This window comes from Akebia trifoliata, chromosome 5 (genome assembly GCF_017979445.1).
Source record: "Akebia trifoliata isolate Shusen 1 chromosome 5, ASM1797944v1, whole genome shotgun sequence".
NCBI lineage: Eukaryota > Viridiplantae > Streptophyta > Magnoliopsida > Ranunculales > Lardizabalaceae > Akebia > Akebia trifoliata.
This window is the reverse complement of record NC_141379.1, coordinates 24,765,920-24,793,542: the sequence shown is the minus strand read 5'-3', so window position 1 is coordinate 24,793,542 and position 27,623 is coordinate 24,765,920. Positions and strand designations below refer to the sequence as shown.

General features: G+C 35.8%; 2 protein-coding genes across 19 annotated transcripts; one reads left to right on the top strand and one right to left on the bottom strand.

Moving 5' to 3' along the window:
* The first annotated feature begins 2,054 nt into the window (after positions 1-2,054).
* On the top strand, positions 2,055-8,730 carry LOC147401739 (uncharacterized). 18 transcript variants are annotated; one of them, XM_086443130.1, is made up of 11 exons: positions 2,119-2,601; positions 3,980-4,090; positions 5,040-5,125; positions 5,413-5,532; positions 5,655-5,746; positions 6,063-6,117; positions 6,428-6,498; positions 6,625-6,710; positions 7,003-7,074; positions 7,189-7,463; positions 8,279-8,728. In XM_086443130.1, exons 7-10 carry the CDS (start codon positions 6,492-6,494, stop codon positions 7,273-7,275), a joined length of 252 nt encoding a protein of 83 aa, XP_086299256.1. In that variant the 5' UTR covers positions 2,119-2,601; positions 3,980-4,090; positions 5,040-5,125; positions 5,413-5,532; positions 5,655-5,746; positions 6,063-6,117; positions 6,428-6,491; the 3' UTR covers positions 7,276-7,463; positions 8,279-8,728. The 18 variants fall into 18 exon arrangements, 14 of the variants coding, with proteins under 14 accessions (XP_086299246.1, XP_086299248.1, XP_086299243.1 ...); XR_015178654.1 differs by lacking the exon at positions 8,279-8,728 and having other exon boundaries at positions 2,125-2,601; positions 6,625-6,896; positions 7,189-7,224; positions 7,358-7,383; XR_015178652.1 differs by having other exon boundaries at positions 2,124-2,601; positions 6,625-6,896; positions 7,003-7,463.
* Positions 8,731-8,977: 247 nt separating this feature from the next.
* Positions 8,978-12,646, bottom strand: LOC147401738 (uncharacterized). Its single transcript, XM_086444439.1, is given in 4 exon segments — positions 8,978-9,305; positions 9,307-9,322; positions 10,135-12,025; positions 12,027-12,646. Coding segments are annotated over 4 exon segments (2,835 nt in total). The 5' UTR covers positions 12,627-12,646.
* Between the last annotated feature and the right edge of the window lie 14,977 nt (positions 12,647-27,623).

Below are 27,623 nucleotides of genomic sequence, written 5' to 3'. Positions count from 1 at the left end.
TGGTTAGTCAGTTAGTAGGTGAATGTCAATGGTAAACCAACCAACTTAGCAAGTAGCATCTTTCAAATCTTGTTAGAAAATTTTAATTTACTGTTTTCCTGTTATGATTATTGTTCATACTTAATTAATTTTAAAGAATATCATAAAAAAAAACATAAAAAAATTCAAAGCATGTCTATGACATGTTAGGCTTTGCCAAGCTTAATATTCGTGATTAGGCATAGATGATGATGATAACGTACGAGCATGATTTTTGTATCATATATTTCATTATATATATATGGGTAGCGTTCAATGGCAAAACATTTTTCAAAACATGAGTTAGAAGTTTTGGAATGGGCTGATTTTTGGTGAGGATGATCTCTACGGTGAGGAGATCATCATCACCAAAAATCAGCCCATTCCAAAACTTCTAACCCCATCAAAAATAGTTTACAAACAATGGACGGTCCACAATTTTTCAACTTGTAAACATGGGTTAGAAGTTTTGGAATGGGCTGATTTTTGATGAGGATGATCTCCTCACCGTAGAGATCATCCTCACCAAAAATCAGCCCATTTCAAAACTTCTAACTCATGTTTTGAAAAATGTTTTGCCAAAAAGTTTGCCATTGAACGGGACCCTATATATATATATATATATATATATATATATATATATACATATATATGGGTCAGGATCGAGGGACATTTGAAAAAATATATGCAAAAACAATGTAACATTAATAAATTTTCAAAATATAGGTTAGAAGCTTCGGATTGAGCTGACTTTTGTGAGGATGATCTCTATGATGAGAAGATCATCCGAACAAAAAATCAGTCCAATCTGAAATTTCTAACCCCATTAAAAGTGATTTAGAATGTTGACCATCGATTTTTTGTCAATAATTTGTAAATCACTTTTGATGGATTTAGAAATTTCAGATTGAACTGATTTTTTGTGAGAATGATCTTCTCATCATAGGCATCCTCACAAAAAATCAGCTCAATGCAAAACCTCTAACCCATGTTTTCAAAAACCATTGTTTTTACATATATATATATATATATATATATATATATATATATATATATATATATATATATATATATATATATATATATAGGGTCCCGTTCAACAACAAACATTTTGACAACCATTTTGGCAAAACATTATTCAAAACATGGGTTAGAGGTTTTGGAATGGGCTGATTTTTGTTGAGGATGATCTCCTAGAGATCATCCTCAACAAAAATCAGCCCATTCCAAAACTTCTAACCCCAATTTACAAGTTGAAAAATCGTGGACCGTCCATTTTTTGTAAACCATTTTTAATGGGGTTAGAAGTTTTGGAATGGGTTGATTTTTGGTGATGATGATCTCCTCACCGTAGAGATCATCCTCACCAAAAATCAGCCCATTCCAAAACCTCTAACCCATGTTTTGAAAAATGTTTTGCCAAAATATTTGTTGATATATATATAGGTGGCGTTCAATGGCCAACTTTTTGGCAAAACATTTTTCAAAACATGAGTTAGAAGTTTTGGAATGGGCTGATTTTTGGTGAGGATGATCTCTACGGTGAGGAGATCATCCTCACGAAAAATCAGCCCATTCTAAAACTTCTAACTCATGTTTTGAAAAATGTTTTGCCAAAAAGTTGGCCATTGAACGCCTCCCTATATATATATATATATCTATATATATATAAAAGTGCATTATGTGTTACAATGCTCAAAGGTATCTAAGCTACCAAGTTTTAACATTTTAGTTATAATAAGACATCAAAGTAATCCTTTGCATCGTTCTTATTGTTTCCTTCCAGAGATATTTTCTCTTATAGTAATTTGCTACATTGTAGTGTAAGAACTTTTTAAAATGGAGCAATTAGATAGCCAACACGCTTCTAACACTTTTTGAACTCTATCTACAATCCAATAGAGGCTTGGGAAACAAAGAGAAGATGTGTACAAACATGACAAATTAATCCTTCAAACATTTTTTTTTTTTTTTGAAAGATTAATCCTTCAAAGAGAGATCATTGGGGAAATTGTTGTTTATTTCAATCAATAATCATAATAGAAACCAAAATTGTAGTATATATCTATATTTATAAGAAAGAGAATTGTTCAACCATCTTTACATATAAGGTGAATATAATACACACTACCAACTCCCATTAGACCTATAACAGTCGAGAATGATGAAAACCAGATGGTCACACTACAAGAAAAATGATCTATGGCAACGACTTGAAACGACGGTCAGCTAAAATCTGTCGTTGTTGACTCTCCTCACGGATCTGCAAATATTTCTTTTCGATCTGCTCTCTCTCACTCTCTTCAATTTGCTCTGATTCTCGGATTTCCTTTTATTTATCTTTCCTTAAATAATATTCGCTCTCTCTAATCAATCTCTCGATCTGGTTCATCTTTTCAAATGGATACATCAAGGTAACTCTCTCTCTCTCTGCGATTTTCTCTTCGAGCTGCTCTCTCTCTTTCTCTCTTCGATTTGGTCTGATTCTCTGATTCCCCTATATTCATCTCTCCTTAAACAATACCGTGCTCTCTCTACTCGATCTCTTCGATCTGGTTCATCTTCTCTGATCGATCCATCAAGGTAACTGTGTGTGTGTGGATCTAGGGTTTGTTGAAGACGAGAAAGTTTGATTTTATTTTTTCTACTGATTCAAGAGATCTAGGGCATTAATTTTTCAAGTAATTAGAGAACTCTGTAGAAATCACATTGAGATTGAAACTTCAAGAAATCCAATAATTTGATTAAAGTTGCTGTTAGTTTGCTTGGTTTGATAATAAAATCAGCTCAAAGTGCATCACCTCCAATTCATTTTTGCAGGTAATTTCATTTTCCTAGCAATGTGTATAAATGAGATGTTTCAGTTTGGAGAAAATTTTATTGCTGATTATATCTCAATTTCTATAATTTTAATTCAATGTTTGGACGAAATCAGATTTCAGGTGACCACCATTCCCCAATTCTGCTTATCAAATCTGAGAACTCGCTCAATTTTTTTTTTTTTTTTTAAACGTGTTTTTGCATAATATTTACCCATAGGAGCACTATTGTAATTTGGTTGTTTGATTTTATTTTTCTACTAACCTTGTTTGAATGATTAGTGAACAAATCTTTTATATTTGGATTCTTATATATTATAGTTGGTTGCTAATAAGCATGGATTCTAGTTTTCCTAATGGGACTCCAAGTAAACACCATAGTGTGCCAAATTTGTGTCTATTAGCAATAAAATTGTCCAATTTAGACTCTTAAATCATGTTTCTGACTTAAAAAAAGTAGGTTATAAAGAGCAAGATCACTACAATAAATTATCAAAGTTTCACCACATAGCCACAATGATGGGTGGTTCTACCTCTAGAAATCCCAATTGTTTGGATTTCGGTTCTATTTTTACGATTTGTTGCATTGTGAGTTCTTTCACCTATCACTGTCAAGAACCAAAAGTGATGTATGAGTGTGTGTGTGTGTGTGTTTATAGTTGAGCAATCAACAAATGATTTGTATCACTTTTTTGTGAATTTAGATAGTGGATTTTTTCTTTCTTTATACCATAATTGTAGCGTTGAGTAGATTATTTTGAAGATAAAAGAGATGTATGATCTTCAATTGTAAAAAGATTGTACATGCTTTTTTTAAAGATTTTGTTTTTAGGTGGGTTTCAATCATTCACAGCTCCATCTAGTTTCACTGATGTATAGCTTGTTGCTCATCCTGTTTTTTTTTTTTTTTTTTTGAAAGTATAATTTATTAAAAAAGAAGAGCAGAAGAACGAGATATCCTTTTAGTTTTTTAGGGGCTAATATACACATACCCTCTTGTTTTGGTGGTCAGTTATTTCAATACCAGTTTTGTTTTATAGTTAACACCCTTAATTGTACCTAGATTAAAAGGTTCAATTAGGCTATTTGTTCTGAGATGTTACGTGAAGTACATAATTGAATCCTCTGTACCCTTTATGCAGGCTAAATATTGGAAGCAATACGTGGAGGTGCACATTGTTGTGAGTAACGATGATGTAACAAAGCAAATATTCAGTCAGTGTTTATTAAATTGTCATTTAGATTTCTCTTTGGTAAGTGTTTTTTACCTCACCATGGTTCAAGTTTATGACATTAAGAAAATTTTTCAAGATAGGAGATCTTAACATATTGTAGCTCTAGATAGAGCTGAATGGTGGAATGGAATCGTGCAAACCAAAGTATTTCTTACTTAAGTTTGCCATTGTTTTGAAATAAATGAAGTCTCTAGGACCCCATTTTTCACTCCACAGTTTATAAAGAGCTTATCTTGCTTGCCATCTTTTGTTTTCTGTTTCTCCACCGCTATAGAAATGTAGTCACTTGAGAACACATCTAGCCTCACATGCTTTGGACCCTAGCTCATATATTGTGTCAACAAGCCACAGATGATCTGCATTCAGTTCTTTAAATGAGATGGATTCATAGAATCTTGGCTTTCCTCACCTTTCTAGGAATTGTCCCCATTGCATATGTAGTTGACAACAAGTTTTTCAGCTTCTTTTGCTCAAGTATCCCTATTCTTAATGTGATTTGTCTAATATTTGAAAATATGAATCTATTTAACATTTGAAAATTCAAAATGTATACTCTATCTTATAAAAAAATGTTATAATATTTATTTTTTCTCATTTAAAAGAATATTTATTCCTGCATGTTTTCCAGTTGTATTTGCATTTTTATGCAGAACATGCGAGGTAAAAAATTATTATGGCCAATCTTTTGTCTACCGCCCGAAAAATCATGTGTGGTTATTACTAGTTATTGATTTGAAACCTTTACATTTGAGCAATTCTCATGTTCTTTCTTGAAAACCATTAAATTCCAATTAAAACATTTCTGTGATTCTTCTTCTATATGATGAGGTCACTAATGTACTAGGTCTTTTTCGTTTCCCAAGCTGTTGCATTTAGGACATCGGAAGATCTTTTGTGCTTCTCTTGAATTAAACTTGTCAAGTTGAACTCATCTTCTAACACTTACTTTTTTCTGATCATGAAATAGATGATTGAGAGATTAAATTGGATGGCTGATAAATCAGAAAAAGGCCTTTGTCAAAGCAGAGGTATCATGGTAAATTATATTTATAGGTAAATCTTCTGCCCAAAACTTTGATCTTCTTTTTTTTTTTTTTTTAATTTATTCCCTATTTTCACTGAAAGGGAAGAAAGGTGGGGTCCCCATTTGCTAGATTGTAAGGAAAATCTACAATGTACGCTTCAAGTGCTTAGTTTTCTTTGCCTTTTGAATTGTTATTACCTTCCATAGAAAGAAACTACAGGTTAATAGTTTTCCTAAGCTGAGTACAAGTGCTTGATGTCTCTGTTCTACCATGTTCTCGAGGGGAACATAGTTTTATGACCTTCCATCTTTTTAGGTATTAGATTTTTTCAATAGCCGCATGGATGCCTAGATAATGGATGTTGAATGGTCCGTGGAGGAAGTCCTCCAAATCATAATCATCAATCGCCGATCTTGGCGAGGTGAAAGGATGAAGGTAAAATGTTATTGGTCTATTTGGCATTAGAAATTGTAGTCCAATTATTTTTTGGGAAAAATTATTTTCATGAAAAATAACGTGCCTTTAACTTGTATTTTGGAAATATTGAATCCGAGCAGATGTTTACTCAATTACGATTCACATATGAGCAAGAAAATCATCCTGAGGAGTTCTTCATTCCATATGTGTGGCAGCTGGTACTGTCTCGCAGGTATTGTTCCGACTCTTATGGCTCCTTACGCTACAAATTTTTTATGTTTTCCAATCAACAAGTTTCAAACCCAAGAATAAGCATACAAGCATTGACATTCTGTATCTAACTCCTTTGGTGCCAAAAACCATTCTAGTGTTTCATTTATTGCTTGGCCATTTTTGCCATACTCTGAAACAATAAAGACATTTCTACTTATTTTGAACTCATCACACAACTTTTACTTCTATATTAAAATCGAAGATCTGTATTCAATTAGTTGCTTATATATGTTGCGTCCCAATTTGATGCTGATTACACCACACTTTCCCCGCAGCTTCAGTTATAATCCTGGTGCCATTAATCTATTCCCAGCCAGTCTGCCTGTAGAGGTAAAGTACTTGAAGTTCCTATAATAATAATAATTTTATGTGTTATTATGGAGGAAATAGGACTGCTTATACATATTATACTCTTTTAGTTGCAAGTCGTGCTTCTTAATATAAATAAACTTTGGTCATGTAGAAAGGTCATTTAGTTGGGAATAAAGTTCAATAAGACTGCCTTTCAATTGTCTTCACTGTGCATGCACAATAATACATGCACATACACAAATACAAACAAACAAATAACATTTACACATGTACTATCACAAGTTAATGAAGTATAGCCTATCAATGCCAATATTGTTTGGTCATGTAGGAAGACCATGGAGTTTAGTCAGGAATAAAGTCAAAAAGGACTACCCTTCTGTTCAATTGACAGTATGGAAGGTATGAAATGGTGAACCATCTTTTTTATATCTTGAAAAGAAATTAATGCAATTTGTCAACAAAAAAAAATCAGATAAAAAATAACTAAATAGTAAACATACTTAAACTAATGTGGTGTAATTGCAGTTTTGGCCTCCAGTTGGCTGGGTGAACTACCAATATATGCCATCGCAGGTTCATGTCGTGTTTCACAGCTTTGTTGCCACATGTTGGTAAAAACACCTCTCACTTCCTTTTGTTTCTCTCTCTTGAATCTTTCAATTAAATATCCCTTCCAATACATGTGCATGCGTAATACATTTGAAAATTTGTATTTGAGGTAGATGTATGTGGATGGCTATGCTAGTAATGATAACAAGTATGAAGTGGGGAAGAACCTTGTCTACGGTATCTAACAAGTATGTTCGAGGACATTCCAGCACCTCACTCTGGGATGAAAAATCAAGTACTCAACAAGTGGAGAACATTATTTATGAATATTTCACATGTTTATTGGCCTTGCAGGGTGATATTTTGTTCTTACACATGAGTAAGGACCCTATTCGAACTGGGGAAATCGTTGTGTTCAATATTGATGTACGTACTGTATTATACTGTTAATACTTGCATTTATCTATTTTTAATAGTTTTCTTTTATTTTTATTTGCTAAAATTGCTAACATATCTTTTCTTCAACTTATTTTGTTTCAGGGACGTCCCATTCCAATTGTTCATTGTGTCATTGACGTTGTTATTCTGGCCAAACCTTTTTCGTATTCATTTATTTCCGTGGAATAATAGAAGCAAACTTAGAATTTCACTGGTATGACTAACATGCTTAATAAATATGAACATGATCCAAAGCTTTGTGTGTGTGCAGGTGTTAAGCATGTGTGTTCAACCCCTATAATGGTTCCCATACCCTTACATACAACATACATTTGCAGTTATGGCCTCATCAGTCATTTTCGAAATATGATTATAAGGTATTACTGTCTGATAGTACGTACTGATAAGAGAGAATTTTTTTAATTATTAATTATTTATTTGTTTAATAGTGTGATGAGATCTATTCTCTATGTTTTACTTTTATTATTGTTTTTGTTTTTGTTTTGCCATACCTAGATTTAATCATCTTTATTACACTTAATTGTATCTTCAAACCAAGGAGGGGAGTGGGTTTTAAAATTTGAATACTTCTTCAAGGGTTTTTGCAGTTCTATAGTTATGGTTTTATCAGTATTTGCATTTTTTTTCATGTCTGTGATCATTGGGACATCAATTGGTGGTTGAAGCGTGTGAATATCCCTTTGAGTCCATTGACTCTAACCGATGTGAATTTCCTTAGGAATCAACAGGAAGTGATTAACAGGTCAGACCCATTAGAAACTCAACCAGCTCAAATGGCTTAAGGCGTTTTAACGTCACAAACAATCATTTATGGCTTGGCTTTTGAAATTTGCAAGGGACCTCGGTCGAAATTTGCACCTTTTCAAGTATATAGTATGTCTTCTAAAGTTATTTGATGAAATGCATTTTTAATTCTAAACCTTCAAATTTCAGAAGATTTCAGAATAATAATTCTAGCCTATCTAAGGGTGTTAATGGGCCAAGTTTGGACTAGATGTAAGGCCATTTTAGCCCATCCAATAAGGGTCAGAGTCTGACCTTTTTGTTGTTAATTCTAAAGACCAATCTTGGCCCATTTATCTAAACAGCCTAAAAATTTAGCTCAAGAGGGTATGGCATCAATCTTTTGAATTTAATTTATATGCATGAATTGACTGGCCTATGATCACAGGGCGTATTCATGGGAGATTGTGGCAAAGAACTAGATCATGGGGTGGCGATCAAGTATTGGATAGTGAAGAACTCATGGAGACCAGAATGGGGTGAGAAAGGTTACATAAGAATGCAGCGCGGCATAGTCGATGAAGAGGGAATATGTGGTATAGCCACGGATGCTTCATATCCTATCAAAACCTCAACAAAGGCAACTAATTAGTTATAATTACTCCATGTCCATTAATTTTTGTAATGTAAAAGTAAAATTAGTAGCTCATCTTGTATCATAATCTGGTAATAGTTACACAATGAACTCTAGTAGAGTGGGCATTTGGGTCTTTTCATAATGGTAATTAGGGTCATGGTCATGAATTTCAAAACGTAGGGGTATCTCCAATATTCTACAATACATGAAGGGGCTGGTGTAATTAACTTTTTTTTTTCTTCAAAAACCTTTGCAGCGACGGCCAAAAGCGCAGCTAAAGAGTAAAATTTTTTTTTAAAAAAACGATACCCTATAGCGACGGTCAATAACGGCTGTCGCTATAAGTCATGTATATAACGACGTTTGTGTATAGTTGGCCGTCGATACAACATAGAGCGATAGCGACGACTACCGACGGCCTCCTTGGCCGTCGCTACATATTTTTTGCGACGGTATTTTTCCCTATAGCGACGGTCACGGCCGTCGCTATAGCCCCATTTTACCGTAGTGTCAATTTAGTTCTTGTTCAAAACCGATACTTTCTGAGCTTATATTTGCATCAAGAAGCATCCGTACCACATTCATCATCTTCAGCCTTGCTTCGGGTAGGACACTAACACAATCCAAAGCAATCTTAAGGACTGATAGCATCTGATTTGGAACCCCAAATGATGTTTCACTAACATTAGGATCAAGAATATGATCCCACATCTCCTGCTGAATTGAATTACCCAATACCCATTTGGCCAACTCAGTCCCTTCAGTGACTGCTGGCCTTCCAGTCAACAATTCCAGCAGGATTACCCCGAAGCTGTAGACATTCCCGGGCATCGTCACTCATTGTGTACGCGTACTCTGCAAACCATAAAAGGAATAAGCTTATAGGTTTAGATAACAGAACAGTTAGTCTCTAGTTCATAATTCAAAGTTTCATTTCGTTCCATAAAGTTTCGGCTGGAGCATTCAGCTTTTTTAACATACTGATATGGAACATTGTCATACATTCAGAATTTTGAATGTATGGGAATGTTGAAAAACATATCAATTTTAATGTTTTGATACAAAATTATGCATTGAACAATTTTTGTAACTTCTATGATTCATTTTAATCAAATAGAAATGACATTTTTCAATATTAAGTTGAAGAATCATGGACCATCATTTTTATCGTTAATTTGTAGACCACTTTTGATGAGGGATAAAAGTTGTGGAATGAGCTGATTTTTTTTGTGAGGATCTCACAAAAAATCAGCTCATTTCGAAATTTTTTAGCCCATATAGGACAAAACTTTGACTAGGATTTTTGCTCCCATTTTGGCAGCCGAATGCTATCCTATATATATATATATATATATATATAGATATATATATATCTCAAATGCAATGTTCCGAGGTGCCTAAGTTTACTTTGAAATGTTTAGAAATATTTTTAAGGTGTATCATGTCGAAAAAGTTTGATTTTTAATTTCAACATACAATTTTCTATATTTATTTATGAATAAATTAATCTTTATTGATTTAAAGCCTATGGTTCAGAATGTTATGATACATTCCAAATGTTTCATTCTTTTAACAACTGAAACAATAGAAGGAAACTGTAAACCTTGAGTATACCCATAGCTAAAAAGTAAGAGCTTTTATCGTAAAACATGTATGGATTGATTCACCTGGAGGAATGTACCCAACAGAACCAGTAATTGTCGAAAGGCTCCCAGTTCTCTTAGTAGGATCGATCACCTTACAAAGTTCCATATCCCCAATCTGAGGCTCCTTGAGGGATTTAAGTAAGATGCTTTTAGTTGAAAGGTCGAGGAGGAGAACTGGCCCAGTGTTGCATCCATGAAGGAAAGCGAGGCCCTGAGCTACACCAACAGCTATACTATAACGGCTTGTCCAATCTAGTGAAGTTTCCAAGCTTCCATGAAGAGCATCGAAGAGAGTACCCATTTGGGCGTATTCATAAAAGACATAAGCACTCTTGACAAAAACAATATAAACCAATGGGATCATAATGTTTGAGTTGCTCAGCCTACCGAAGACCTCTAGCTCTTGTCCGAACCTCTCGTGGCTCTCGAGTTGCAAAATCTTGTCGTTCTGGTTAAGCTTCTTAACATAATAATTTGTTCCACAAGGCATGACAACCTTGTAATAGGTTGAGAACTTGGTCTTAAGGATGATGTTAGTCGGGTTCCTAACTGCTTTCATTGCTGTGGCAAAGTCGATACCAGACATGTGGATGCCAGTTACAGTTATAAGATGGCCATTGATAGCCTGATAAAACATTCTCGAAATCAGTAAAAAAGTCCCCCGTACAATTCCAATAGCAATAAGCGGACCCACGACTGCAATAAGAATTCCCACAGTAATTGAATTTCTCTTCTTTGATGAAGTAGGAGTATTTGAGATTGTTGTGTTGATGAAATCCTTATTTCCGGAGATTTGAACGTCGACAAATTTTTTGAACGTCGGGAGAATTCCGGAGAGGCTATTATTCGAAAGCCACAAGTGTGTTAGGCTTCCCATTTGAGTCAGAAAAGTCGGGACCTTGCCTGTAAATCTATTGTTTGAGAGATCTAAAACCTCTAATTCCGACAGCCCACTGAGGGTAACTGGGATTGGTCCATCAAAGCAGTTGTAACTGAGGTTGAGTGCAATCTGCAAGCGAAGTGGCATCCTTGGAATCCGACCGCTTAGATTGTTTTTTCCGAGTTGGAGTTCCAAGAGCAAGTTCAAGTTACTAATTGAATCGGGTATTGAACCATTGAGTTTATTGTCTTGCAGATTGAGGTTCGTAAGCTTCTGTAAACTTGAAATCGAAGATGGGATTGAACCTGTAAGCGAATTGAGGCTGATATTCAGTGTAGACAAGTTCACTAACTGCGAAATTTGATCAGGAATTTCTCCAGTGAGACTGTTGGATTGGAGTTTCATAACTTGAAGCTGTCGAAGATTGACCAATTCTTTAGGCAACGAACCAGTAAGCTTGTTTTGAGCGAGATTTAACAGAGCCAAACTCTGGCAATTTCCCAATTCCACAGGAATTTGGCCGCTCAAGCTATTGTTATCGAGCTCAAAATAAGTCAATTTTGAGAGCGTTCCGACGGCTGCAGAGGGGATTGTTCCATTGAGTCGGTTGTTTCCCAACCTCAACCGCAACAAACTTGGAGACATGTTAGTGGGGATTGGTCCTTCAAGTGAATTGTTAGTTAAATCAACAGACTGCAAATTTGGAGGCGATAGAAGATCATCGGGGATCGACCCAGTTAGACTATTGTAACTAAGATCCAAAATCCTCACATATTGTGTAAGTCCTTTAGGAATGGTACCCGAAAATTTGTTTTCATACGCGGCAAGTCGCATCAAGGTCTTGATCCTAGACAGACTGTCAGGGATTCCTCCATTTAGAGAATTGGAAGAAAGGAGGAGTGTTTCTAACTTTGAAAGGTCTCCTATAAGATTGGGAACAGGCCCGAAAAGTCGATTATCACTAAGATCGATCAGAGTTAGATTTCGATTACCCATGAGTTTTTCAGGAATTTGACGCTCAAACATATTCTTTAGAGAGCTGCAATTCCTCCAAAACTATGGATTTACCGAAGTTGAGAGGAACAGACCCACTGAAGTTATTGGAACTTAGGTTCAAGCTTCTGATTCCAACCAACCCATCAAATTGTAAATCAATATTTCCCCACAAAGAATTCCCAGACAAGTCCAAAGACTCTAACCCAACAAAACCATGAAAAGTAGGCAAAGGACCAGACAACCTGTTTCTACTAAAATTCAACAATTTTAACCCTCTAATCCCACCACAATCAGTGATGAACCCATCAGGAATGGATGCAAGAAGATTATTAGAGAGATCAAGAGACTCTAATGAATTAATCTGACACAAATCTTTGATGGAATCAGAGGCAGAGATGCCAAACCCAGAGAGAGAAAGATGGGTTATGAAGTTGTTGTTGGGTGCGCAAGTTACTCCTTTCCATGAACATATGTTTGGGACTGTGGTGTTCCAAGTGTTGTTCTTCACAAGTGTGGAAAATTTGATAATGGTGTTTCTTTGGTTTGGACTGAGTTGAGACAAGACCAAAGGAGTGAAGAACGTGAACATGAACATGATCAAGAAGGTGAGGGAGGAACCATGTACATACCTGCTCATTTTAGAATTTTGGAGCTTATCCTACGTTTCTTTTAAATTTTTTTTTTTTTTTTTTTAAATTCCTGACAAGAAGAAGGTTAGAAAGAAGAAGAAGAAGAGTTTGGCAAGTGAAGGGAAGAGTCGTTTGTGGGTTTTAAGAGATGGGGTGTGGGGTCTTGGAGTTTGTGAACTTGTGTTTTGGGTGGGAGTTGGTGTTGTTGACTGGGGCAAAGACTTTGACTGACACATACACACACTAATTCTTATCACACCGTTGATATTCCCCTATCTTCTCTGCATAAATAACCTAAATACCCTCATCTTTAGTCTCTAGTAGAAAATCCCTTGATTTTCTCATGAAATCAGTCATCTTCAACTCTATGTTAAAAGGTTTTTTTAACCATGTTTCTAAATTCAGATTTTATCCTCTTCATACGTCAAAAATCAAGATAGATTTCTTAGCGAGTTAGAATGATAGTTTTTTGGGTAGAAAAATTTTAACTTTCTACAAGGCATTGAAGACAATGGATGGAAGAAAAGATTGCATAAGTTAGGTATAATTTACTTTAAAAGTTAAATAGCTTGAAGATGAAAGATTTTGAGGGTGAACTTGTCTTCAATCTTAATATTATATGTCCTTCGTCCTTCAAACCTCAAGAAGAAAATAAGATTTCTGGAGGAAAATGAAGGTTTCTCAAGATTTTTGAAAAATGTTCTAAAATAAAATATTGAAGAAGTTGAATTAGTTGGAAATAGTTTACTCTAAAAGTAAGTTAACAACTTGAAAATATATTTTCTACGAGAAAAATCAAGGGGTATTGGTTGAAAGTTGAAGATAAAGGGCATTTAAGTAATTTACTTAATCTCTCATAGAAGACCGAGTTCAAAAGAGGCTCATCATCATCAGTTTGAAAATGCAGGGTGTATCTCTAATTGTTCGAAATCTCCCTAAAAGAAAAATGAAACTCTTCTTCGTAGGACCCACCAAGACCTTTACAAGTCTTTATTTGCATGGGTTGACTTTACGGAGCTCCTATTTTTTATCCAGTAGGTACCATAATATGAAAATACTCCATAAGAACACTCGTGTCAACTTCTCATTGGTTAAGGTAAAACTTGGGCAGTGTGCATCTTAGTTATTATTTAATATTGGAATGACACGTATATCTTTGCCGAGCAATGATAGGTCTATACATAATGCATAAACTCCTGATTATCAATCTGAACAGCAAAATGTGATTGGGATCACCTAAAATAACCCAAATGCTAACTATTTTAGATGGACGAATTTACCCTTAATTTTGGCTTCATTTACTACGCAATACAATGTGAGATTTAGGGCCTTGTTTGGTAAAGTTGTTAGATAACTCACTAATTCCTGCCCCAAATATTTTGACACAAAGAAAGATCAAAGAAATTAGGAAAAATTATTTAAAGGACCCTCACGGAAGGATTTCTTTCTCAATAGTCCCTAAGTTTTGCACGGCTTGTTCACAAGACATTTAGTAAACTTTTTCTTTCTAAACGATCCATCAGTTCACCACTTTTTAATTACTATCAAACTTGAAACTTTTTAATTACTATTGAATTCACCACTTTTTACAGTTGAGTTCACCACTTATTAAATAAAAAGTGGTGAACTCAACAATGGTAAAACCTGCCCATTTTCTCTTTATAAGTTTTTTCCATTAAAATACATGGAAAGATTACTAAAAACTTGAGATAACAACTTGCTTAGATGATTCAACCCAAAAGAACCATTCTTGATTGATATTTATCCAAAAAACTAAGAGAAAAAAGTGAAATATCCTAATTTTTTTTTACAAACATCTTCAAAATATTTTGTTTATCCTAGTTATTTCTCTAAATTCATATCTTGAGATTGTGAAGCTCATTGGACAAAAAAATTATTTAAGTGAATAATTCTTACGTATCATATGTCTAAAAACGGGTATAAGTGTTATCATCTCCTCATTAAACATAAATTTATTTTCATAAATGTCATCTCCTTTGAGTTTGTTTATTTATTTAGCATGTGACTATGTCTCTTTTTAAGGGGAAAAATAGTATTTCAAATTCCTCTTCGAGCACCAATTATAAAAAGAGTCGTGCTGGGGTGACACAGAATTCATTGTGATTCTCACAATTTTGACGTGGACATGTATACATAATCATAGATGGTTTTTACTCGTATCATGAGGGAACACATCTATGGCTATGTGCACATCCCATATCAAACTTGTGAGAATCGCAGTAAATACCCTATGTCATTTCAGCATTTTCCTTATAAAAATGATAAGAAATTAAAAAAACAAAAAAGCACTTGTTTTGATTACAGGGATTACTATTTCAATGAGAAAATGATGATGATAAATGAATTCTCCACCATTCAATTGCACCTAGGAAAATAACAAAATGAGATAGAGTTGATTTTTAGCATAGTTTTAAAACTCGTTGAATCAACTCGAAACTCAATAGAGTCAATTTCATTCAATTGGATTTTGAAGTCTCACCCCTCAGCAAGGACGATGGACTTCGAACTCTCCAAATCACATACCTTGAACTTATCTATTTCTTCCTCCAAAGTTGAAGAGCTAAAGCAACCAACTCAATGAAGAAGTCCTTGAAGCTCAACTAAAGGTTCCTATTTCTAGCTCAGAAAGAAAAAAACTCAACTCAAAGTTGTTAACTTGAGCAAGACTCGAAAGGCTAGCTAGACTCGAGCTTCTGCTTCTAGTTCAAAGATAGAAGCTCCTATCTCAAGCAACTACATTCAACTTCATGCTTCCAACTCTAAAAAGAGAAATATTTAAAAATTAACGAAGAAGTTGTATTTGAAATGGAGATTGGGACCTCACCCTCCACATTTTTCATAATGCACACTTTACGTCTTCAAGAGTGGAGCCCACAACAAAAGTCTTCTCAATTCATCTTCAAAAAGCAATACCAGCTCCTTTTCGACCTATCAGAGCAATAGTTTTCAAAGCTCCATTCAACATTTTCAAGTTAGTTGTAGCTTGTAGGGGTGCAACATCGTCCGTTTCAAACTGAGAACCGAACCAAACCAAACCGATAGATTTGGATTGGTTTGGTTTGGTTTAGAACAAGTTGCGGTTTGGTTCTAGATTAAGAAAATGGAGAATCGATCAATTTAGTTCGATTCTCAATTCAAGACTTGTATAGAACCAAACCCTTGTATAATATATAAATATATACATGAATTATTTTAATTTTTTATGTATTATTTTAAGAGTTAAGACAGATTATTGACTTTTTTATGGATAAATTAATGATATTTCTCTATGGATAGATTAATGACTATCTATTAATTTAATTAGGACACAAATTTCATGACTATTATATTTATCTATTTATTTTTCATTAAAAATATGTTGTTTCCAAGCACATTTATAGGATATTGGCAACCTAAAGAATTAGGTCGGTTTGGTTCTATAGGTGTTTTGATTCGGTTCTGGATATTATTTAGTAGAACCAACCTATGTCGGTTCGGTTCCAATTTGACCCCAGTCCAAACCAAACCGAACCAAGTTGCACCCATAGTCAGTTGCATGGGTTCTCTATTTTCTTACTATTATATAACCTTCAAAAATAATAATTTTACTTGGGGCCTGGTTCTATTGTAGACACGTGGACTTCGAAACACCTTTGGGAAGGTTTGAGCTCATCTACTTGGATTTTGAAATCTCCACTATTTAATTAGGTGTGAATGGGCACCACATAGAATGTTTTGAAATTTATTCTCCTTGGCTTGTAGTGATTCTCATATCCAAAAGGATAGTAGATTAGGTCTACCTAGAGATTCTAAGTGAAAGAGATCAATTGAGGGACAAGCAAGGTGCCAGCCACCTTATCCCTCCCATCTAAAGATGGTTACCAATATGACTATGAATGAAGAATTTGAAATCCTTTTTTGAGGTTTTGAAGATAGGAGTTATAGAGAAAATTAGGAAAGATAAGCTATAGTCTAATTTTAGAAAATGGACAAATTAAGATGATGAGCAAGCCCTACTAGAAGTAGGTGCTTGCTGGATTTTTTTGTGAGCTTGGGATTTTGATGAAAATCCACTTGGATTTCATCATTTTTCATCCCAATGCTTTAATTCTTACATTTATACTCATTTATGAGTTCTTATTTATTAGTTTGGTCCATAGATGATGTTTATGACTTGAACAATATCATATTGGGACTAAGACCACATGCATGAAATTTTGTATCCTTAGAGGATCATTTTTATTAACTCTAAAGACTGGGTATAAGTTCATAGGGACCCACACCCTTACTTGTAATCATTTTATAAGTGAGTGTGTGCAAAGTGTACATGTTATAGACTTATCAAGAGAAGATTACCTCCAAAGAGGGTTTACTATTTAGCTCTATTGCCATCAAGAAAGGAATAAGAGAAAGCATCTATTATAGAATTGAAATTGCATGATTTTTTGTTATCAAAGGTAGTCGTCGGTCAATTCACCACTATCTCCTAAGTAGGTATGCGTGTCAACATTCCTTTGACCAAGGGATGCCGAGCCTCAATTTGGAATGCCTTCAACCCGCCGAGGTAATGGCACGATACACACTAGAGCATCAATCTCACCTCGTACTTTCCAACAAACAATCATTATAGTTCCTAACCGACGATCATACTTGCTATATTAGCGTCGAGGTTCAAGAAATTCGGTACGATACCATTAAGATTTTTAAGAGATTTCTATCGGCTCCCTCCAAACACTTCGTCGTTTGTACATTAGACAAATTGGCTAATCGCCCTCACCTCAAAGTTTCAAAAGATGTGACACGTATTCAATGTTTAGTTAAATATGGAAAAAAAGATGGGAGATGATGTTTGCCCCTTTGAGTTTGAAACCTCTCTATCCACTTTGAAATTGCTATCATTTCCTAACAGTTCTTCGCCAAAGCCATCCCCGATGATTTATGGCAATAGAAGGTATCTTAATACTTCGGAGGTTGTTTTTTTGTTAAATAAATTGAAGGTTATTGGAAAGAGTTCCGGCGGTAGTGCATTGGGTAAGGCCATTGATCATCTCGTGATACTTCTTCCTGTCGAATTGTTAAGATATTCAAGTAAGTTTCACACTTTCGTTTTCCTTTATCTCTAGTCCTTTTTTATTATTTCTTCCTTCTTGTATGCACTTGTGTAGGGGACACGAAGCTCTAATCACATTGTCTTATCGGATGTTGACGATGAGGGTGACGTTCTCGACTTCCTGAACGATGACTTGGAGGGTGTTGTGCACCATTTAGATGCAGCCCAAACAACTGATGTGTTACATGCAATGGATGATGAATGGGGGAATGAATTAGAGGAAGTTGGGGGCTCGGTACTTGGTGGCATCATCGGCGATGTTAGACATTTAATGGGTGCAGATGGGGCTTTGGCAACTCTTTTTTTTTTTTATAAGTATAATATATTGAGAAGAGCAACAAAATCACATACAAGGAGTCCGAGGAGGCCTCACAAAGAACAACAAATAAAAGGAACAAACAACATTAGTGGTTATAAAGAGAGTTCCATCTAAATACAAAGTCATCAAAAGAAATTCCCGCGAAATCTATGTTCTGCTTAAACCATAGGTATAAATATCCCAAGATTTTAAAGAACCCTGTGTGAGAGCTTCTAGTCTTACTATTGAACCTCCTGTTATTTCTCTTGTTCCAAATCTCCCAAGCAATAGTTGATGGTAGCATAGCCTACAGGAACCGTTTTCTGATATGAAAAGTATTACTGGCCCATTCTTCTAACAACGAGGAGAACTTACAAGGAAAGACCCAATTAATACGGAACATTCCAAGGAAAGTTGACTAAATGTTAAAGGAAAAGGAACAATGAATTAAAAAATGATCAACAAATTTCCCTTCTCTCAAACAAAGGGGGCAACAATTAGGGGTAATCCAACCCCTTACAATCAAATTATCCATCGTAAGAATCCTATCAAGGGAAGCCAACCAAACATAGAAGGAGATTTTAGAGGGGACTAACTTGGACCAAATGATGGATCCCGAAATGACTCGCTCTGCAGAAGGAGTGAGCTACTTATGGAACGACCTGACAGAGAATCTCAAATCCTTAATATTTATCCATTCCCACCTATCCTAATCACTTTCATTGAGGGGAAACGTATGCAGGAAATCAAGGAAAGATGTTACCTCAGTTAGCTCCCAATCATTAAAGTTTCTCCTAAATCCCAAATCCCACAAAGGACTACGCTCGCTGCAAATCAAACACTACTGAATTGAATGATTTTTCTTAATAGAACAAGCATACAAATATGGAAATTGAGTCGCCAGAGACGAAGTGTCACACCAACTATCTTCCCAGAATATGATCATGTCCCCCAACCTCGCTTTAAACCTAATCCCTTTCTCGAATTCCTTACTAACTTTTAGAATCCCTTTCCACACACTACACCCATGCAACTCTTTAGACTCACCACTATACCGTCCTAGCCTCCTCTCTCCATACTTAACCACAATAACCTTCCTCCACAAACTACCCTTCTCCTCGCCAAACCTCCAAATCCACTTTCCTAGGAGTGTTCTATTAGTTAATCTAAGTCCCCTAATGCCCAGACCCCCATTCTTCTTGGGCATGCAAATCACCTTCCATTTAATCAAATGGTACTTCTTCCTGTCATTCTTATCATTCCACAAAAAGTTCCTCCTGAGCCTTTCCAATCTACTTTCAACGGACCTCAGAAGCATGAACAGGGAAAGAAAATACACCGGGATACTCGATAAGGTGCTTTTAATCAAAGTTATTTTCCTTCTTTTTGATAAATAATTAGCTTTCCAAGTGCTCAATCTTTTCTCCAATCTTTCAATCATACAATCCCAAATTCTAATACTCTTGTAGGGTGCTCCCAACGGTAAATCCAAATAGGTCGTAGGTAAGGTATCATACCCACAACCCAAAGTTGCGGCCATCAAATGAATGTCATTAACCTCACCTACCCCGAAGAGCTTACTCTTCTACAAATTAATATATAAACCTGACATAACCTCAAAGCAGCATAATAAAACTCGGAGCACCCTCACCTGATCCCTCGAATGTCCAAGAAAACTAGTGTATCGTCCGTGAATTGAAGGTGAGGAATCAAAAGTCTGTCATTCACCCTAAACCCCGATAACTTGCCTATCTCAATCGCTCTTCTAAACAATCTCTCCAAGGTCTCTACTACAATAAGAAACAAAAATAGGGATAAAGGATCAGCTTGCCTCAATCCTCTCGAACCTCTAAAGAAGCCAGCCGGACTCCCATTAACGAGAATTGAGTAAGATATCGTAGTAATACATTTCATTATCCAACTAATTCACCTTGTCCCGAAGTCCACTCTTCCCATCATATACTCTAAAAAGTCCTAACTCACGTGATTATAAGCTTTTTGTAAATCAATTTTCCCTATCATCCCCTTTTTTTTTATTCTTAATCCTGGAATCTAGACACTCATTGGCCATCAAAACACCATCTAGGATTTGTCTTCCCTTTATAAAAGCCCCTTGTTCATCACCGATAAGTTTATGAAGGATTGTTTTCAATCGAGACACTAACACTTTTGTTACGATCTTGTACACTGAGCTCACCAAATTAATAGGTCTAAAATCTTCTAGTTTAACCACCCCAGCATTCTTGGGGATCAAGGCCACAAAATTGCTATTAAGGCTATAATCCAAGTACTTCTTATTTTACAATTCCCCGATGACCTCCATGAAATCTTTCGAAACGATATCCCAACAATGTAAGAATTCCATATTAAATCTATCAGGTCCCGGTGCCTTATCCCCACTCATCGATAAAATAACTGCTCTAGCCTCTTCCTCCCTTATTTGTCTTTCCAACCACTTCATGTCCTCCTGATTTAATGAGTTGAAATCTAGATTATCCGGCCTCGGTCTCAAGGCTTCCCTTTCCTTGTACATATCCTTGCAAAAACTCACCACCCCTTCCCTAATTTTCTCTTTACCTCCTACCATGTTATCATTGATGTAGAATTTATCAATCTGATTACTTTTTCTATGGGGTTTCGACAACTCTTATTGATGAGTAGGTTTTATACCTACGAATTAACCATTTTTAAATATAATATTTTGTTAATTTTAGAGTCTTTTAGTTGCTTTTAATTAAATTTAGTTTATTTTATACTTTTATGTAATTATGTGTTTTTATTTGATTTTTATCCTTATTTTACAAATTAAGAACAATATGGAACATTGGGATGTTTGCATACGTTAGGAGAAATTCTGGATCCAAATTGATTCACTCTCGGAAGAAGGAAGCTAAGCATACAAGCTAAAAAGTCTTCAAGCCGCAGCTTGATAGAAAATGAGACCGCGACGGAAATTCAAGAATTGCACAACAGAAATATGAAAATGCAAGCTGTGGCATGATATATTAGGAAGCCATGGCCTGCTTACATTTCTAGCTTTGCACGATAATTTTTTGGACCGAATTAGAGACGAATTTTAAGACTCTTAAACCCTAATGACTCCATACCTATAAATAGAAAAGTTTAACCCTTATTTGGGGGGAAGAAGTTTTGGAATTTTTCTTGGAAGCACAAGATCAAGAAGGAGGACGAGAGCTAGAGATTCGACTTTTGAGTTTTATCTTTCTGAACTTTATCACTTCTCTTAATATTTATAATCTCTAAGAATGGCTGAATACTTTTGTGATTTTATTTTATTTTCAATGATGAACTAATTTCTATTCTAGGGTTATAATGAAACCCATTCATGATATTTGATTAGTTTTATTTATTTATTCTATGATTCCACATGTGATTGTTTATTCTATTATATGTTTAATGCGATTTAATTAACTGGCCATTAATTGAATTGAATCGGTGAACCTTAATAATATCGACAAAGTTATTTTGTGTTCATGACCTAGATAGAATAACATACGCTAATTTGAGATAGACATATACTCACGTTGCGTGTGCATCCCTTATAATAGCTTATTCTTAATGAATTCTTCTTGATTTAATTCTCATAGACATATAAGGAGTTAGTTTAGAAGGGTATTTTTACATGACCATCGACAGAGGCTTGTAGAGAATTTAGTGCTCTTGGATGACAATTATAGTGAATTAATTTATCATAGAAGGAAAGATAATTTAATCAAGTGGATTGTTTGGGGGATATTATAAACCTAGATTTTATTACTCATTGATTTTAAATCTGCAAATTTATTCTCTCCGTTAGTTTTCTTGTTTATTTTTAACTCCTATTTTTACTTTTGTTTGGATAAAATTAGAGTGAGATAAATTGGTAATTAGCAATAGATTGGTATTTAGTCTCCGTGGGAACGATACTTTCTTATCACTTTATTATTTGTTTCGATACGTATACTTGCGTGCGTAAATTTAGACAACACTTATCCAAGGGGTTTCGGCGTGGACCTTGTGAGTGTCAAGGATTCAGTAACTCCTTTTACCGAGGCCACTTCTGCATTAGCTCCTCCTGAGGTGTCGATGACTCATGTTGGCATGGAGCCGCTGGCAGCTATTCTCGTCATCGCTTTAAACAAAGTATCAATGGATCAATTGAATCTTTACACGAGTCCTTTCCTCCATACACGAGGGGATCAATCATTTGAGAATCATCTCAGCTCGACGATTCATAATTATGGGGTGTTGATTCATGGGGTGAGGGTACCCCTCATGGCATAGAGTTGTATAGAGACTGTTATTGACGCTTGCCCTGGCATGGTTCATATGTTAGTTTCTAAGGTTTTGCAAGTGGTAAAGGTGTTGCATTCGACGCACGTGGCCGATTTAACATCCATATTGCTAGACCTTTGGGATAGAAAGATCTGCACTGTAGAGAACGTTGAGTTCAATGTGTCTTGGTTACGTGCAATTTTTAACAAGGTAGCTAAGACTTATCGGGATCGCTCTACTTTAGCCCCTTTGTTGTTGAAGGCTAAGGACATCAAACGTCACACCCATTTGCTTGAGGCAGCCAAACACGAGGCGCGACTTAGAGTCTTGGTTGGAGCCTACACATTGCTTCTTTGCGCATTGAGATAGATCATCTTCTTTCAAATCTACATGCTGTAGAAAGGCATCAAGAGGAGTTTCAGTCTGGGGATGGCTTCTTGCTAGCTGGTCCTTTTTGAGCTTGTCTGATAGCTTTGACATTTTCTTTTGTTATGTTAGTCATGAGAATATTATGTTGCAATGCATCGTGTCATTTTGTTATGTACTTAATGACTTTTTTTGCGTTAAAATGTTGAATGAAATATATTACATGATGCTTATTGTGTGTTTTCATGTGACTTCTGATGACGTATTATCATTGCTTATGGTGGATTGTAATACCAATTTTTTATACTTCTTTGATCCTATTCTCCCCCCTCATTTTTTTAGAAAGATGAAAGAGACTGCATGAGGCCAACTTGTGTTTCATTCATTCCAAGTAAAAATTACAAATTTGTTTGTCGCGTTTGTATTACATTGAAATGATCAAACATGCATTTCTTGAAGAAAAAAGAAAGAACAAAATATGAGTTTCGGGAACACTAAACTCCACCAAAACAGACGTCCCTTTGCTAAGTGTGATTTTAAGGAAAATAAGGTTTCAGCCATTTCCCATTGATAGGATCGTGTAGTGTGACACCTTCGGAGTTACTGAGGAAATAATACCTGGAATTTTCTGCTTTGTGGACAATGTACAGCCCTTCCCAGCTAGGTTTGAATTTTGGTGCCAAGATGTGTTTTTGCACATGTGGGGCACCCCGTAGTACCAAATCGTCCGCTATGAATTCTCGTCTTTGAATCGATTTGTCATACTCTCGCGCGATACGCTCCCTGTACACCCTCGCGTTTCTCTCAGCCGTTCTTTTCTACTCTTCTAAGGCTTCCGGTTTTGACATTCTTGTTTCATTAAATCCTTCTTCCATGTTATCGGTGAATGCAACCCTTGAGACATTAACTTTGATTTCTGATGGTAACACGACTCCGGCGTCGTACACTAGTATGTAAGCGAAGAATCCCGTATAACTCCTAGGAGCCGTTTGATACACCCAAAGGGCCATAGGTAATCGCTCGTGCCACTTCTCATGTCTGTCATGTACCATTCTATTTAGGATTCTGAGCAATTCACTGTTAATTGCTTCTGCTTGGCCATCCCCTTGTGGATAGTAGGGGTTGAGCAAATATGCACAATCTCATATGTCGCTAGCATGCGTCACACGTCTTGATTGACGAAAGGGGTACCATTATCGGAGATTATTCGGTTAGGTATCTTGAAGTGACAAACGATGCTTTCTTTAATAAAGGTTGCCACAACAGACCCCTTGGTTGTTCGCAAGGGAACGGCTTCTACCCACTTAGTGAACAGCTCTGTCGTTGTAATAATCCACATGTGCCCTTGCATCGATTTCAGTGAGATGGGCCCCATCAGGTCAATCCCCCAGGAGTGGAATGGCCACGGTGAGATAATGCTTTTGAGTGTAGTATGGTGTATGTGGATTAGATTACCCAGCATCTGACATTGGATGCACCTTTTAACGTTCGTGCTCAAATCCCTTTCCATTGTTGGCCAGAAGTAGCCGATTCTTAGCAGCTGTCTATATAGTTTTCTTTTCCTTAGTGCTCACCTACTTCTCTCGAATGTATTTCTATCAGGACCTTTTCTGCTTCTCCCTTTCCTAGGCATCACAGAAGGGCTCCATTCTAAGACCTTTTGAACAAGATCCCCTCATGAAGTAAGAAACACGTTACATCCAATTTGTCCTTTTTTGAACTTCAATCGCTAGCCTCATTTTCCCTTAGTGCATTAATATATGTTGCCCAACAGCCTCCCTCTTCCAAAGCGTAAGCTTTGTTGGGAATTACGTGGCATTTGAAATTCTTATCTTCCACTGATTGGCATTGACGTATCATTTCAGGCCAAAAGTATCCCTGCCTTTGTATGTGGTGGTGTAAGGGTATTTCTAGCCTCTTGCCACAGAAATCGCTTTGCTTGGCAACTAGCATATCCCATGCTTTTTTCTCCCCTACACATCGTGCTAACGTGCCATCCAATTGTTTTCGATATAATTCTCACATGTATGCTTGAAGTTCTTTCAGCGGTAACTTCAAGTCCCCCTCAGTGGTAGTCAAGCCATCAATTATGACTTGGCGCCAGTTTGTTTCCTTCACCTCCTCTGTGTGGTGTAGACATTCTCTGTTTGTTAGCCAGGTATTGGGAACGACTCGATGCAGGTCATGTATTCCCTCCTCGTCACCTTCAAATACAAGTTTTGATGCTAGTGTAGCCAGGGCATCCGCGTATCTATTAGCACCCTGTCCCATGTATATGAATGCATTATCTGCATAGTAGCGAAGAAAACGCTGAGCTTCAATCTGATAAGGTGTGAGTATTACTTCCTTGAGAGAAAAAATGATTGTCATCTGGTTTACTCACAAACTGGAGTCCCTTTTATGTCTATGTGCATGACCCCATTTTGTGTGCCACCTGTAGTCCTAGCAAGAATGCTTCATATTCCGCAACGTTGTTGGTGCATGGAAAGTCTAATTTGAAAGACATTGTCGTCCCCTCCCCCCCCCCCCCCGCCTTTGGATGTTGAGGGTCGATCTAAGTGCATAGTCCATCTTGGTGCAATACAAGTCGTGTTGACTTCCCCAGGGAGTTTCTCAGGTACTGCTTCTCTTACCATTACCTCATCGTTTCCTAGGAAGGCAGCTAACACTTCCACCACCGCTTGACCCTAGACTCATTTTGGATGGATTACGTTGATATCACATTCGGACAGTTGCAAGAGCCATTTAGCTGTTCTTCCCGTTAGTAGTGGCTTAGACAGTAAATACCTTATCAGGTCAGTTTTCATTATATGACAGACACGTCCTCCCAACTGGTGGTGTGTAACTTTTATATCGCATACATGAAAGTAAGAAGATTCGATCAATTCTTCGGTAACAATATTCAGGTTCCCTTAGGGCTCTACTCAGGTAGTATACAGATCTTTCGACTCCGTCATGCTCCTGAGCAAGTAGTGCGCCCATAGCAAGGTCGGACGACACTATGTAAAGTAGTAAAGGTTCCCTTGGACTTGTCTGCAGGTAAATCTCTCTATTTAAAGGTTGTATAACCAAACCATTTACTTAAAAAAGATTGGATAATTTTGAAGAGCCTCTCCAAGTCTGTGTGAAAATTAGATACACTCCATGTGTTCTAAAACTGATGACATAGCCCTTGACTTTAGTTTTTCACAAGAGATGTATTTAAAACGATTGAAATGCCCTCCTCTTCAAGCTTTTGACAAGAACAGTTTATTTTTCCCAAAAAATCCCATCATCTTCATATTCAAAAATAAAAATCCTCGCATTCAACCTACAGGTTCTACCTCCCTCAACTATCAAGAATAAGGAAGGTTGAAGACTATATACACTGTTGGCAAAAAAAAGCCAAGGATCTTTACCAAAAGGTTGAAGGCTGGGTTAAAGAAGATAGGTTGCTAAAAAGGCTGTGTTTTTTTTTTTTTTTTCTTTTTTATAGGTAAGCTGGCCTTGAACCCACGATCTCAAAGTTGTTTTGCAATGTGTCAAACCAACCGAGCTTGATGAGGCTTAATTAGGATGAAGAATAGTTATATTAAGAGGATGAAGACAATGAACTTTGGAAAAATAAATCATATGGATTAAGGGGATTTTGATCCTTTACATTATAGGGTCTCTCATGCAAAACCAAAGTCAGAAGGGAACATTAGATTATTGCATGTACTGTCATACTTCAAGATCTAAAATGACTAACATTCAAACCTCCCATCTGATACATTATAAACTTGTATCAGATGATTTTTAAACTGTCCAACCAATTGTGTTCTTTCCATTTTTTCTAAAAAGAAAAATAAAACAAAGTAAATTGTTTTATGAAACCTGTTTCACATGCACACGCTGACACACATCCGATAAACTTACCATATTAAACAGCTGTACATATTTCCGTTGATCACCAAAACTAAGGAAATGATTATATAGTCTAGAACAAGTGAGTATGAGATCCGGGTTAACAATCTAACTTCATGTTTTTCAGTTATTTTTTATGAACTAAGGCAGTGTTTGTTTGCGCTATTTTTCAGTGCTTATTACTGAAAAAAATTAAATTCAGCACTTTTTGTCAAAATAACGCGTTTGTTTACTTTATATTTTCAGCGCTAATTGCTGAAAATAAGTGAAAAAAATTCAGCACTATTTTGATGCTGAAAAAAAGTACTGAAGCGGTAAGCACTTCACTTTTTTCGACACGGACAAGTATGCCCTTCGTTTTTTTTAGTATGGACAAATATGTCCTTATTCTTAAAAGGATATTACCTCTTATATCCCATGGATAAGTATATAAGCACCCCACAAATTAATAAACCCACACCATGGCTAAATTATTTTGTCTTATATGGGTTAAAAGTTTTGGAATAAGTTGATTTTTGACGAGGATGATCTCTACAATGAGGAGATCATCCTCACCAAAAATCAGCACATCCTGAAACTTCTAACCCTATCAAAACAAGTTCAAGAACCGTAAATCGTCTTTTTTTTTTTTTTTTAAATCATTTTTGATGAGTTAGAAGTTTCAAAATGAACTGATTTTGGGTGAGGATGATCTCTAGACCATATAGACTATCCTCACTAAAAATTTGCTCATTTCAAAAACTTTAACCCATATAAAACAAAAAAAATTGGCTATGGTGTGGGTTGCCCTTATTAATTCATAGGGTGATTTTATAATTACACATCATTTATTTCCATCAAAAATTATTCATTCAAAATTAAGTTCTTTTAATGTTGATTTCAAATTTTGGTGACTTGTATGACATTATTATTTTTAATTTGAAATTTGTGGGCTTTTATAAATAGAAATTATTATTTATAAATTGAAGATTTGAGTGTTATTTATTATTTAAAAATTAATTGTATTTTAATTTTATAAGAAATAATATATTTTATTGTGTTTGATAAGAAATAGGCATTTGAAACATGCAA